General features: G+C 37.4%; 1 protein-coding gene across 13 annotated transcripts in view; it reads left to right on the top strand.

The window, feature by feature from the left end:
• COBL (cordon-bleu WH2 repeat protein) overlaps nt 1–15,596 on the top strand; it is a 371,034-nt gene that overhangs the window by 302,575 nt on the left and 52,863 nt on the right. For all 13 annotated transcript variants that reach the window (XM_069083710.1, XM_069083720.1, XM_069083712.1 and 10 more), the window contains one exon: nt 10,327–10,639. In XM_069083710.1, coding sequence (XP_068939811.1) covers nt 10,327–10,639 — 313 coding nt within the window. The remainder of the gene's footprint in view (nt 1–10,326; nt 10,640–15,596) is intronic.

Genomic DNA, 15,596 nt, shown 5'->3' with positions numbered 1-15,596 from the left:
CTGCTCCCGTGAGTTGAAGTCATGTGAGGAGGAAAAAGAGGGATGGTACAATAGGGATGAGCAGACCTGGAGTCAAACTTACTGTGGAACTGACTGAATGGTGGTGAGTAAGCAATGAATGGAGTCTCTTCCATTGTTCTATTTGATATCCTTCTGAAGAATTCCATTTAGTTTCTGTGTATAGAGAGCAGTCAAGCAGACTATTATTGAAACTTGAAAGGAACAGAAGGGTTGGAACCAGCTGATCACATCCTGAGCTGATTCATCTTGGTTGTGGTCCTATGCATTTTAAAGTTTAGTCTTGGAGTAGGCTGTGTGGACCCACTCTCAGTTAGGGCTCAAATCTGTCAAATGGTTATAGAGCATATACTGTGAACTCTTCAACTGTGGTAGATATTGTAGAAGATAGAGATGAAGACATAAATGCCCTCTGCCCTTGAACAATCTAAGCTAGCTGGGGGCGGGGGGGGGGGAGGACCGTAATATTTTCATTCTAAAAAGGCTCAGAGAGGTCATTTAATCCCCTCATTTTATAAATAAGAACACTGAGACCCAGAGGAGTTAAGTACAAGGTCACAGCCACTTAGTGCCAGAGCTGGGATTATAACCCAGAATGTCTAACTCCCAGCACACTGCTCTGCCCTCTCTACCAAACTACGTTTATGTAAACACGTTATTCATACATTCAGAAAACATTTGTCGAATGTTTACTTGGGCTAGGCACCGTAGAGATAGATTAATAAGAAGAGACAGCCTCTCACTTTCCATCTACAAGACTAAGAACAAGAAATATTAAGATAGAATACCTCAGTACTTAGATGCATGTTTAATGATGCAAGTGCTTCTCCCAACAGTATAGACTGCAAACTATACGTGCTGTCTCATCCTATACGACTCTTACCTGTGTCCTCCCATAAATCTCCCACAAAGGCTTCATGCTGTGGGCTGGGGCCTTCTGCTGACATTAGCAGGGTATCTATGGCATGTGCTATCCATCTTACCACATGACGAGCCCTCCTACTTTTCTACTTTGTACATCTCAGATGATACCATTTATGTTGCTTATCCTGTTCAGTTTTTCATTGACAATACACTATAGTCTGTTTATGCCCAGTAACACCCCAAGAATTTCTCCATTGCCCTCTGATCTGCAGATTGTGGAGACTATGGCATTCAGTCATTTAAAGCTATAGACTAGCATCACTGAAAGAATATTGATTCTAAAAGGGGCTATTGTTTCACAGAGAAGCTTAGGGGTCATGAAAAATTACTTTGTAGTTTCCCAAAGGCATCCTGCACCTATTTACTTCTTATTCAGTTCTGGGCTTGGTTTCGTGTCCATTTGCACTGTCAGCCCAACAGCATTAAAGTCTATTCATCTAGCTATATATCATAATGAATAGGCATTCTTCATCCACTTGGTTTTTCTTGTGTGGATAATGAGGCTGAACGCTTCTGAGTTGTGTTGGACATCATTTAGGAAGCTCTATAAATGGGCAGTAGCGTCATGCAGTTCACACGGTACCATCTGCAAGCTGAAAAATCTGTTCATGTTAGGTATTCCCTATTCCATTAAGATTCTGGTCAACATCATCTGTCACAGTAACAGATTGATGCCTCCCTTGAAATTAATAACCAGTGGGTTAGCAAAGCAAATTATTTCTGTTATCACATTGGATCTTTTATCATTTTAACTTATGCATCGAAAATAGTGGTCCTTGTTGGAGGAGAACCTTGGAAATAATGTTCTTCTCTACTGAATCAAATGCTTTTATAATCAACAGACAACAACCATAGTATACCTTTTGGTAAATTGTGTGATTCTAGAGATGTGATCTGCTATATGAAGAATGTCATTTCTGAAAGCCTGTTTGTTCCCATGTCATACTGTCATTTAGAATTTTCTCAATGACTATGTAGGTCATTGAAGATTTTTTGGTGATGGGAAAGTTGGCATTGTGGATAAGTAGTTGCCAATATTTTCTCAATCTCCTTTTTTCAATGATAGCATCTGTGATATTTCAAGGAAAATAACAGGATTTAGTGATTGAATGTGGGATAGAATCCATCGTAGTCACTATATCTCTATTTAAATTAGAGGTCTTTAAACTTTCCTGAGTCATGGATCCCTTGGACATTCTGGTGAAGTCTATGGATCCCCTCTCAGAAGAATTTAAGTGCATAAAATAAAATGCATGGTATTACAAAGGAAACCAATTATATTGAAATAGTTATCAAGATGTTTTTAAAGTCTGTAGAGCCTAGCTTAAGAAGCACTGTTTAGATCTACATCACTTCCCAAGAGACTGAAATGTTTAATCTGCCAAATGCCCCTGCACAGCAGGCTATTTAAATGTCACTAGACCCCAGGTTGTCACACTTCTCTTCTCCTCACTTTACTCACTCATACAATTGGCTTCTCCTCTTATTGTTCTCTCTCAACTAAATAGTGGGAGAGGGGAAGAAAAGTCCAGAGGTCTACTTCTCCCCTGGAGAACTATCCTCACGGAGAAAAGAAGTAATAAGGAAATATTTTTGCTTCTTAACTTTTCAAGCCTTTACTCCTGATAAAAATGTCAGTAGTAATGATCAGATGACCATATTTTGTAAATCCTTTGACATATATACATATATATATATGTGTGTGTGTATATATATATGTATATTCTACAGAGAGAGAGAGATAAATGCATATATACATTAGATTACATTTTTTTAAATGGTGTGATCACAACTACCAAGTTCCTCAAAGAAGGGAGATTTTTAAAAGGGAATGGTCTGTTTTCTGTGGTAGTAAGCTGTCCATCACAGAGACGTGATGACTCATCTGTCAGGCACCTTGTAGAAGGGATTTCTACAGTGAGTAGGGTTGGATTACATTAACTCTAAGGTCTCTTCCAATTCTTTAAGATTTTGTAATTTGCCCTGTGCTTCTTGAGACTTGGCAATAAATAAAAGTACTCTGAGATCATTAAAACAATATTTGTTCCTGAAAACTAAAAAGACTTGCAGGATTTTTTTCATTGATTTTCTAAGAATTCCCTAAGAGTTAAAGACCACTTAGCTCTCCCATCATACTTAGAATCTGATGATAGATATTATTTTAAGTAGACTAAATAGCAGCTAAATTTCATTAGTATGACATAAACTAATTGAATTAAATGTAGAGAAAATGTATAGGGAAAAATTGTAACCTTTTCTCCTATATAAACTTGTTTATTTGTGTGTATTTAAACTTATCAAATTCATTTGAAGGTGTTCTTAGGATATAGGATTTCTCCCTGAATATTCATGATAATTATTCAAAGGATTTTCAAAGAAAATAAATTCCTAGAAAGTAAAATTTTGTTCCAGTCCTTATTTGTCTACAGCAAGAGACTCAACCTTTTCATATGTCACAAACCCCTTTGGCAAGCTGGTGAAGCCTATGGAAAGACCTCTTTTCAGAGTAATGACTGTTACCTACATTCATAATTGGAGTAAACACTAAATTTCAAGTAGAAGATACCAAAAAAGATCTCTTTTTTTCCCCATTCAACTTTCCTGACTCCTCTCCCCAAAATCTATCCTTAGACTCCAGGTTAAGAACTCCCAGACTACAGTAATAGAGTAAAGTTCTCTCTCTCTCTCTCTCTCTCTCTCACATACACACACACATACACACACACACAAATTTCAAAAAATGGAAGAAAAGATTATTTCACATACACTGAAAGAGACAAAATATAACTGAATTCTTGGGACTGAGTTGTTTGAAAAAGGACAGAAAATCTAAATCTGGAATTGAGTAGTTCAGGATCTTTTGTGAGGTTATTTCAGCTATTGGTGGGTTTTGCTGAGGTGTGTGTTTTCTTAGCCAATACAGTCAAGTTATTTTGGGTGGCCATAATTGTAAGTTAGACAGGTGGTTTGTGTGCGAAACATTTAATTTACTGACTCGGCTGTCTGTTGATTTTGGATGAGGTTAGAAACAATTCTATACAAGTTTCATAAAATGATGAGCTACAAGACTGCTCGGTATACTTAGCAAACAGAGGTGTGCATTAATGTGTCCAGTTAGACTTCAGCAATAAGTGCACTATGGAAAAAAGAATTACTTATCATTCTCGTTAGGTCAAATGTTCCACAAATGTAGTCTTCAACAGCAGTTTGTCATTCATGGAATGCCTTCCATGTATGGGGTACTATGCTAGGAGCTGACAGAGATACAAAGAAATATATTCGAGGAACCTACAATCAAGTACCTCATAATATACTTGACTTTACTTTTGATTAACCTAGCAGCTATATTTTTGGTTTGGTTCATTTCTTATTTTTTCCTTTGTGAGCCTTTTCCTATTAGCATTTTCCCAGTGACTTTCAACCAAGGCAGTTGTTTTTTGCAATTATGAAATTATAGAAGAATGATCCTGAAAAAAGAAAATTGTTTCCATTTTTTTTAAAGAGTAAAACTTGGTTTTATATGAGGCTTCAGACCTGGACTATGACTTGAGTGAGTTGATCAGCCATATTCACAATCTGCTATTTGCTGATACATACCAGTTGCCATAGCAATTGTTATCTGTAATGAAAATGGTCAAAGTGAATGGATTGATGCAAATCAGTCATTAAGGCATATGGACTGAGTCTGCAATTCATGAGGCTTTGTGGAAGGTTAAAGGTCATTGATCCTCCCCTCATAGGTCCTCTGACTTCTTCATTCTTACAGCCCCATTGTTCTTCTTATGAGACATGTCTGATAGTGATCAATGTGTTAGCAAATGCTTATTTTTTTTACTAATAAACTTTGGAAGAACTCTTTAGAAGAAGCTACCTCACCCCTGGGATTTCTTATTCTTCTTATTTCTCTCACTCATTTTCTCTTCAAGTCTAGGGGCTCATTTTCCTTCCACCCTACTTCCAAATTTTAACAGACTAGCCTTTAGACAGCAAACACAATTACTAGTCTGATGCTTAAAAGTCTTTCCAGCTTGGAACTCTCTTGACTTTGAACTTCTCTGGCACTATCTTACGTAGCATGACAATATTACTTCAAAATTTTAATGGATCATTGATTCCATTGGTGAGAGTTCTCCCTCCAGTGGCCTAGATCACAATTCATTTGAGCCTTGTCATACTGTGTGACACTTGACTGTCTTCCTTCAGTGGGAGTCTCCCCTGTAGCTGTTAGTGTGATATTACCGCTCTAGACATTCCCGCTTATGGATGACATTGTGTTGATTGCATAAAACCACAGTATGTTACAGAGCCTCCTAAATTAAATTCGTGGTCACTCAAAAGTTTGGCCTAATAACCACCAAGAAAAGTGTGTGGGTGGAAGATACCTGTATAAAGTCAGAGGGGGCAGCCCATAGCGCTGACTCTTTAGTAAATATAATCTGTGTGGGCAGTATTTGTAGGATAAAGATTGAAATAAGATATTTAAATCCTATTTAATTAGGATTAAGTAGGATAAAGAGAGAAGGTTGGGCTGCATTTGGGAAATTGCACAGTACCTTTATTGACCCCAAGCTACCCTAAGAAGTGAAGGTCCTTCCTTTTAACACCAGTATTGTAGCAATTCGCTAAATGGCTATGATTTATGTAATCTCCAAAGAAAAGCTTCAGGTCACTCAAAAAGCAATGGAAACTCTCATGGTAGAGGCAAATAGATTGTGGCACATTGCCAACTAAGAGTTGGGGAGCAGAAACGGGTGTTAAAAATAACCTTGTAAATTTGTGGAAATTGGCTCTCCCCTACTCCTCTTTCTCATTGGACAGACAAAAGGTCATTCGATATCCATTTAAAGAGTATCTCTGACTCATTCATTCTCCTTAAGTTCAAAACAGTGAATCCTTTAAAATATACTTGAAAGAAATTTGGCCATTTAAAATATTCCCTATATTGTTTTGCTTATGATTTTAAGAAGCAGACAAAGGCAACCAAAAGCAGTGACCACTACACCAGAGGGGTATTGTGCTTATTAGTTTTCACATTGTTGCTAATAGTTTTTAATGGCCTTAAATGAATCTTCACCCTTGGCCTGGATAGCCATGCCATTTGCACATAAGTAGGCCTATTTTTGAGCAAATACATAGAGGATAAAATGAGATAACGTATGTAAAGCACTTGGCAAACATTAAAGCCCACATAAGTGCTAGCTATTGTAAATTACAAGTGTTAGATTGCTAGGTTTTCATTCAGAAAAAAAGTACTGAGTGGGACTATTTTTTTAATGTTTTCTTTCCACAATGTACATTTTTATTGGGGGAAAGACCAGAAATTTTACAAAAGTTGGCTCTTAATTATTTTGTCAAATTTAAACTAAATAAATTGAAAGTAGTTATACCATTATGGTGCATAGAAATGAGAGAGCAAAAATACCTTACTAGAGATTTGGAGAATATTCAGTTAGAAATTGTATTGTATCCAAGATAGTTGGTGTCTTTCATTCATCAAACATCTATTAAGTGCCTACTAGGTGCTGGAACAGATAAAGCTTTATTTAAGGCATTATTCCTACCACAATGGACATTAGAGTCTAATGAGGAATGACTTACAAATCCTTATAATTCAAAATAATGCATAAGTGGTGAGAGGTACAAATGAATTACTTGTTGGTGTCTGAGGGAGAATACACAAAGAATACTTTTTGAAGAAGGTGACTTTAAAAGATGGGTAAGAATTTAACTAGTAGGGGGAAGGTTGTAGATTATGGAGGGCATCATGGGCAATATGTGAACAGCATAGGCTAATGCAGGAGTGGGAAAAGATAATTGTTTGAAGGATAATAGATTTAGAGCTGGAAAAGGATCTTTGAGATCATTTAGCCCAACTCCTTCATTGAGCAAACTGAGGCACCAAGAAACAGTGGAGAAGGCTGTGAAAAATAAGCTAATTAGCAACAGATTTGGAAGGCCTTAAATGTCAGGCTAGAGAATTTGAACTTTATTCAGTAGGCACTAAAAAGTTATGGACAGAAGTATGATATGGCCAGATGTATGCATAAGGAACACTGGTCTGGAAGAAGGATTAGAAATGGGCAAAAATAACAATAAAAAAGCCTGTAGATTCAGCAGGTGGTGATGTTCTAAATGAGGGTAATGACAAAGGCAGGGGGACAGGATAGTGAAAGATTGTAAACACCAATAGCTGGCAGATGATTGAATAGAGAAATAGAGGATAGGGAAGAGTCAAAACTAATACAGAGATTAAAACATGGGGAGTGAGGGGAATGGATTATGAAGTCTGGCAGCAATAGTGACATTAAAAAAAAGGAATAAGTTGAAGGGAAAAAGTGATATGTTCTATTTTAGACATGTTGAATCTAGTGTTGGTGGGGCATGTAGAAAGTGATGGCATATAGGGTGAAAGAGTTTGATATAATCATTGTGGGTGATAACCTAGGCTAGGGGGTTACTGAGTGTAGACTAGAGTAGCTGAGCAATAGAAAGGTACCAGCTGAGATTATGCGCCCTAAGTCTGTAAGGGGTGAAATTAATTCAAATTCATAACTTTCACCTGGAAGACTTGACATCCTAGGAACAAAAACAGGTTAAAAACTAGATGGGTGAGAATTCTTTAGGAATGGGGAGGGGGGTTTATGGTGGCAAGAACTTATAGGGTAGTTACTAGCGAGAAGCTGCAGTGGTAGCGGTCATGAATTCAGAGCAGCAAATAAAATAAATTCATGGGGAGACTGGCTACTTGAGAAGATTGAGCACTCAAGGAACGAGAGACCACAAAGAAAGAGAAGAACAGTATCATTGTGAATAAAGCAGTGATGAAAGGATAGGCATCTGTATTCATTAGAAAAGTTATATAGTAGTGAGACTCAGTGGTACCAAAAAAAAAAAAATCTGAAATAGCAGGACACCAACCAGAAGTCATGACTTAACATTAATAGCATGGAGAGAAAAGAGAAAATAACTAAAGAAAATCTTGCCAAGCTATTTAAATTTCTAATTAGCAGGCATTTCTAATTGAACATTGTTCAATGTTTTCTTTAAGTTACATTTTTTTTACTTTATATTTTTGTTCTATTTTAAATCTATGCTAATATGTAAAAGCAAAAATTACTTTTTAGCTGATAGCACAAGGTCAGGAAAATGAGGGGAGGGGAAGAATCTGAATCCTATAAAATTTTTCTAAAGGAAATTTCTCTTTATGTCCTCGTGAAGCTAGTGAAATTCTCTATCCAGAGTTTTGGAAACACTTTATACTTACCCTCCCAAGATTATATACATGTACCTATGGATGCTGGGTATTTTTGTCTACCAATAGTTGTGATTTTTCACAGCTCAGCTGACTTAAAAATTTATAGGGACAAGTTTTCTTTTACACATTCTTCCTAGATGAGTTAGTGTTCTTATTGCCCCCTTCATGCTCAAGGACAAAAATAAAAGACCTAAAAATTGGAAAGAAAGAAAAAGAAATTTCTAAGTTATAATTGACCGAATTGTTCAGTAGCATGACAAGAGAGTGAACTAGAGAGGAGAAAGAAAGAGAACATAGTAGAAAAGATAAAGATTACAAAGCAATTTTGGCTTGCCTATCACTGTCTATGTCTTGGATTTGAGGGGGTCCTGGCACATTGAGGGACATTTTCTAACTATAGTTAGAGATTAAACACTGCACAACATTTTAATATTGATTTATAGACTATATGTATAGAAATTCAGTCAGCCAGCCAATGAAGGAGAGTTTGTCAATAAATCACTAGAAAAAATGTTTAGGGATATGTATTCTGATGGTCATTTTTCATTTCCATATTTGCGCTCCAGTTAGGAGCCATGTGCCAAAAATTTTTTCAGATACTGTGGTAACATTATTCCTTACTTTGACATATATTGCATTGTACATTTCCTTCTAAAAATCAGTCTGTCCGCTGTGTCTTTTGCTCCTCACCTTTTCAAATATGTTGTGAAATGACTGTTTTTTAAGAATATTGTGTGCTTTTATTTCCTAAATTTATTTGAGAGTTTCGAAAACAATATATTGGTGGATTTTCCTCTTTTATAATGTTGATTGTATTTAGTACTAGGTCCTTAGTCATGTTACTCCAGTTGAAATGTTGGTGATCACATGAATAATGATTACCTATTTTCTTTCCTGTTAAAGTATATGATTAAAGAGATTGTGCCTTCAAGGATGTTAATGTCTCTTGTGTACATATTGTTTGCTCATTAAATATTTGTTCCTGGGATGCTTAAAAAAAAAATGCTTTACAACCACTCTTATTGCATGACTTCTGATATACTGCTGGTTAAATCAAGTACCCTGAAACCTAACATCTGTGTACAATAAAGACTGATATAATGGCTCCCCTATAATATGACCTGGGTGTTCGTTCTAGCCTCCATTACTAGAATTATTAAGGGATTCCACTTTGCATAAGACTTTCCATGATCTTTAAGCCACCCGAGCCCTAGTAATAAAAATCAGGTCAGGATAACGTAATAACATCCCCAAATAGCTAGATAGATGGACAGAATTGCCATAGTGTTCCCAATCATTAATATTAATGTTTGCCAGAGCTTAGAGCTTTAAGAGTGATTTGTAACTCTATGAATTTTATTGCTTCTGCTGTCAGGAATCAATTTCAGTGCTTAATGGCAATGTAACCTCAGCCAAGGAGACTTTTTTTTGGTTTTGATTTTATTTAATTTCACTTAAAGTTTCTCTCACAAGATTGTTCCTTTTTAGACAAAGTGGGAACTGTCTCAGAAATAAAAATGAAAAGAGAGCTAAATGTGTGGTTAATATTTAAGGTCAGAATGTCACATTTCCATATGAAATACTTTTCACAAATCTGCCTTGGTTTATTTAAGTTCTAAGTTCACTTACATTTCTAAATACCTTAATTTTCATTAGACTACAAGCTAATTCTTTTACTAAATGAAATGAAGCCCAAGAAGGAAAATAATTTGAAATTGTACAAAACATAGTTGTTGAAAAGGTTTTCCATTTGGACTCATTTAATTGGATATATCAAAAAAGCTTTTTCATTGATGTGGTAATTTTTAAATAGTGAAGGAGAGTTCAAATTCTAAATAAACAGAAGGCAAAAGAGCTCATGAATGACATCCCTCAAAAATCGTCTTTTTAAAGCTTAATCCATATATATATATATTGCTGCAAATTCTCCCATCGATTACCCAAAAGCAATTTCTATCGAGCTTTATTCCAAGGTAAAATTTAGCTTCAGCAATTGTCTTATTTTAAAGAGAGCAGCTTGAATTCCAAACTTCGTATAAGATTAATCAGGCATATGGGTATGATATTTATTAGGAAATGAAAAAACGGAAATGGTTTAAATTTAACTGTCTCTCATATGTTTTATTCAGTAAGCCTGCCACTCATCCACAATAGTAATTGTTCCATGGATGGTGTGATCACTGAACTGTCTGAGGTAGAAGAGACTGCATCTGTAAGCAGCTGTTTTGCATCTGAAGATACAACTACTGAAGACTCAGGAGTCATGAGCTCTCCATCAGACATCATTTCTCTGGATTCACAAAACGACAGTGTGAAATCCAAAGATAAATGGGCCTTAGATCAGGAAGATGCTGCTGACACATATGTGACCTGTGCTGCAGAACTCGGGCCCCCGAGGAGTGCTTCCCGTGAGAGCGATGACTCTGGCATTACTCATCTGAGGTGAGTCATACTTCTATGATAGCTGCAAAACTGATGTCACCTGAACATCTGAGATCATGTTCTCCAGACACTAATGTCTTATTAATGGTATCAGGAACTAAAAATGTCACATTGCTTTCAAAGAAAGTGGTTAGGAAAGCCAATTTCCTATGTTACTTACTCATTTCATTAATATTCCATTAATTCCTGAACACTTTTCAGAGGGAACATGAGAGAACATCTAGGAATCTTTTCAGCTGTATTTACCTTAGGTATCTATAGCTCTTAGAGCATAAGGAGGTTCTTGGGACCAACTTTGTGCTTCATAACAGAGGGTAGATAGCTTTCGGGCCAGATCTGTGAGCTCCCTGGGAGGAAATTCTGCAGACACAACATGGCTCAGTGGAAAAATAACTGTTCTTGGAGTCAGGATTATTCTCATCTATCATGACTATGTGACTCTGAACAAGTCATTTAATCTTCAATGCAGTTGCAGGCAAATCTCTCCAAAACTGTAAGTTTCAGAGTAGTTATCAATCTGCCTTGATAGAGGGAGGAACGATTAGTGCTTAGAAATTGGAGATATGGAGTTAGGTTGTTGTCATTCTGTTGTTTCAGTCACATCTGACTCTGGATAACCCCATTTGGGGTTTTCTAGGCAAAATTGCTGGAGTAGTTTGCCATTTCCTTCTCCACCTCATTTTACAGATGAGGAAACTTAAGGCAAAAAAAGTTTAGTAACTTGTTTAGGGTCACACAGCTAGCAAGAGTCTCTAAGACTACATTTGTATACTTCCTCCTGATTCCAGGGCTGGCTCATTAAGTACTAGACCACCTAGCTGCCCATACAGTGTATACACACACACACACACACACACACACACACACACACACACGTTACAGTTTATAGTTCTACACCTATGTATATATACACTATATACATACACACATATGTTCAATATACATACTATATATTGCATGTATGTGTGTATACACACACACATGCATTCATGCATTTTATATTTATGTGGAGGGAGGTATAGATGTCAGAGTAAAGGGAGTGGAGAGGGAGGGAGGAGAGACAGAGAGATGTAAGCTAAGGTGAGGCAAGATGAGATGAGATTGACCTGTGAAGGCTCTATCCACAAAAACAGAGTAAAGCTATCGTCAGTTACTTTTTTTTTTTTTAAAGCAATCAGGGTTAAGTAACTTGCTCAAGGTTACACGGCCAGTTATTTCTGGGCATGGTGCTAAGTATCTGAGCCTGGATTTGATCCAGGTCATCCCAACACTGGAGCCGGTGCTCTTACTCGCTGAGCCACCTGGCCACCTCTAAGCAATTGGGGTTAAGTAACTTGCTCAAGGTTACATGGCCAGGTGTTTCTGGGTGGGTGCTAAGTGTCTGAGCCCGGGATTCGATCTCCAGGTCTTCTCAACACTGGAGCCGGTGCTCTTACTCACTGTGCTACCTGGCCGCCCCTTCTAGTCAGTTACAAATGTTCTCTAAGCTCCTATTTTGTGCCAGTCTGTGTGCTAAGCTCTGGTAATACAAAGACCAAAATGAAACAGACTTTGCTCTCAAGGAGCTTACAGCCTATAGGGAAAGACACCATGAATGCCTAGAGGTTTATACGAAAGCATTCTCTCATCCCATTTTTAACTGGAGTACATAGTAGCTTTCCTTAGTAATATGCAGTAATTTTCACAGTGATCCACAGATATGGTGGCTTTATGTTGAGCTCATGCAAATAGATAATTATACATCTGAAACTAGTCATTCACACTGAAGGTGCCTTACCAGAAGGTAAACAATTCCAGTGTTTTTAAAGTCCCCTGGTCATAGATCTAGAGTTGGCAGGAACTTCACAGTTCATCTAGGCCAACCTACTCATTTTTTAGGTGATGAAACTGAGTCACAGGGAAGTTAAGTGACTGACCCAGTGTCACACAGTTAATATGCTTCAAAGGTGAGATTAGAACCCATATCCATCTGAGTCCAGAGCAAGTCCTGCAGACTGTATGGTTAATATAAAATTGCCACACAGCAAGGAAGGCATATCACCTAAGGTCTTGGCCATGAAATACATTGAGACTGCAGCATTTGATGCCTTAGCTATAGATGTCTATTCATCAGTCTAAGTGACTTGCCAGCAGGAGTGTGACAGAACAGGGATTAGAACTCCCCAACCATGATTTTTCAGACTCTGCCAAAATTTTGTGAAAGGTGATCACTTAGAGAAAGTGTGCCATCAAAGAGGGAATATTCATGAGCAGGGAAGACAGTACAACGGGATATTGTATTCACCTCATCAATACTGCCTTCAAGAAAGCAGATTACTAAACAGTAAGGCTTAGCTTATAAAGAATTTATCACTTGAAAAGGAAAAGAAGAGGAGATATGCTATGCCTTCCTCCTCAGGAATGTCACAGACTGTCCCATTTCCATTTTTCCTCACTTCTATGCTTTTATGCACCAACCTGCTTATAGTTTTGTTTTACACTTAAAGCATACGTGGTTATATACATATCTGGTGATACTTCTGTTAATGAAAAGAAAGTGTCACCGTGGCAGGCTTTGCTGTTGTCAGAAGCGTTGGTAATTCTAGGAAGCGTAGCATAGGCATCGTCACTTTGGAACTTTGGCAGCAATAAAATCTGACTAGCCTGGAAAGCCCAGACAAGGAGGATAGCTAGATAGGAGTCGAGGCTGGTAGGTATTGAAGGTCAAATGAGCCAGAAATCAAGTCCATTGAGGTCAACTAAAGAGGAATGTGGAATTAGCATGGGCCTAGAGAGCCAGAGATTGCATTAGAAAAATCACTTTAGACAAAGATTAACAGCCACAGGGGTTGGGAAACAAAAGTTTGGGACCCAAGAAGACTGACTCTCTGAGCAACAAAGAACGGTTACTCTAAAGGTTTGTTGATTGCCATACTACCATAGTGCCTCTCATATCTGTCCCCTTCTTACCACTCACACATATATCATCCTAGTTCAGGCCATAGATTTCTGAGTATTCTATGGAAAGTATTTCAAGTCCTATCTTTGAATAAATGCCTTCACTTCTAATTAGTCTTTCTTATTCTAGTCTCTTCCTTCTATAATCCTCAAAAACATTCAGTAGCTCCCCCGTGTCTATAGTATAAAAATTCAAACTTATTATTAGCCCTCCAAGGAATGACTTCCAGCTACCTTCCCTGTCTTATTTATTACTACTTCCCTCACAAACTCTATTTTCCAGCCAAATTGGGGAACTAACAGTTTTCCAAACTTAATACTTTATCTCTTACCTCCGTGCATTAATTCAAGTCATCTCCCTACCCCCATGTTTGGAGTACATCTCCCCACCCCAGACAACAGCTTTAAGAATCCCTCTCTGTCTTCCAGGTTCAAGTCATGTGCCACATCCTCTAATATGATAGCTGTCAGTGCCCTCTCTCTCAGTGTGTGTGTGTGCGTGTGTGTGTGTTTGTGGTGTTGTATCCTCCCAGTAATGTGACAACTCCTTGAGGGTAGAGATGATTTTATTTTAGTCTTTTATCCCCAACCCCATAGCACAGAACCTTATATATTGCTACCACTTAATAAACATTGTTGATTAAGTTGAATTGTAAGAGTCTTGGATCACACAAGAGTCAGGAAACTTGAGCAGGAACCAGGAACTGAAGTCTGCCACTAACTTGCTAGGCAATCTTAGAGAGTCATTTCACTTTGCTGGTGAATCAAGGGCTCTGGGGGTGCCTTCCTGTTCCAATAGTCTAATTCAGTCTTCCCTTCATTCAATTCTTCTATATGCTTGCTCTTTGGATTTTAAAACTAACAGATGTAAAAATTAACTTGTATCTAATTGCTTTCAGTAATTTACTATCCTAACATGCCCCAGTCATTTTCCAACTTACATATTAAAAGAAATCAGCAAACAGCAGAGTCTCTGCCATTCAATCATGTTATGTACCCAGTGTATCTTCATACAATACAAAGAGGAGGGTGTTTTTTTTTTTAATAGGACGCAACTTTGTTATTAAAGGTACTTCTTTCCTAGAGGATTTTTAATCAATGTGTCACTGGATAGGCAGTGTTCTAGTTGTAATCTGGAATGTTCACGATGTAGACTAATAAATGTTGGACAAAGATTTAATTATGAAAAACATTTGTGCTTCCTGACTTCCATAAAGCTGTTCTTGTGATAGAATTATAGGGCTATATTCTGAAAAGCCCATTTGCTTCCAGGTGATACTATCCCAGGCTAATAGCTGTTTTGCATATATTTTCATATATTGACTAATAGCTGTTTTGCATATATTTTCATATATTAACACAATTGATTAATTTTCTTTTAACAAAAGAAAGCTTCAAAATGACACTAGTTCCCCTTAAACTCACAAATGCCTACTTTTAGTTAAGGGCTTGTGTTCTCAGTTAAATTATTTTCTCCTTTCCCTCCTCTTCTCATATAACTTCAATTTTTTAGCCTCCTCATACTCTTTCCTTCTTCCACTTTTTCTCCATTCATCTCTTCCCTTTTGGCTCCCTTCTTGCTTCTTTCCTTTTGTCTTTTCCATTCTCTATTTCCCTCCACTTCATTGATAGTTAAGTATTAGGAATTTCTGAGTATTCTGTGGAAAGTATTTTAGCCCCTCTCTTCTAATAAATCACATTGCCATCAAAGATTCAATACATCAACCGGTTCAGTCCTTCAGGGACTTGTGATTTCATTGAGGTGGCCATTACTTCCACCAATGCAGGTTTCAGCTCTCCTATAACCTTAGAAAATGGACTTTGTTGGTGATTGTGACTAAAACCTTTGTCACTTGGCAAGCTACTTGTAATGAGACTCTCCTCACCATGAGCTTTGGTGAAATGGATAGAATGCTGGCCCTGGCGGCAGGAAGGCCTGAGTTCAAATCCAACTTCATACATTCAATATCTCTGTGACTCTGGACAAGTCATTTAACTTCTGCCTCAGTTTCCTCATCTG

The sequence above is a fragment of the Petaurus breviceps genome, unplaced genomic scaffold (genome assembly GCF_028583685.1).
Source record: "Petaurus breviceps papuanus isolate PSGF00001 unplaced genomic scaffold, PetGlider_PUasm1.0 174, whole genome shotgun sequence".
Lineage (NCBI taxonomy): Eukaryota > Metazoa > Chordata > Mammalia > Diprotodontia > Petauridae > Petaurus > Petaurus breviceps.
This window is presented reverse-complemented; position numbering and strand designations above follow the sequence as displayed.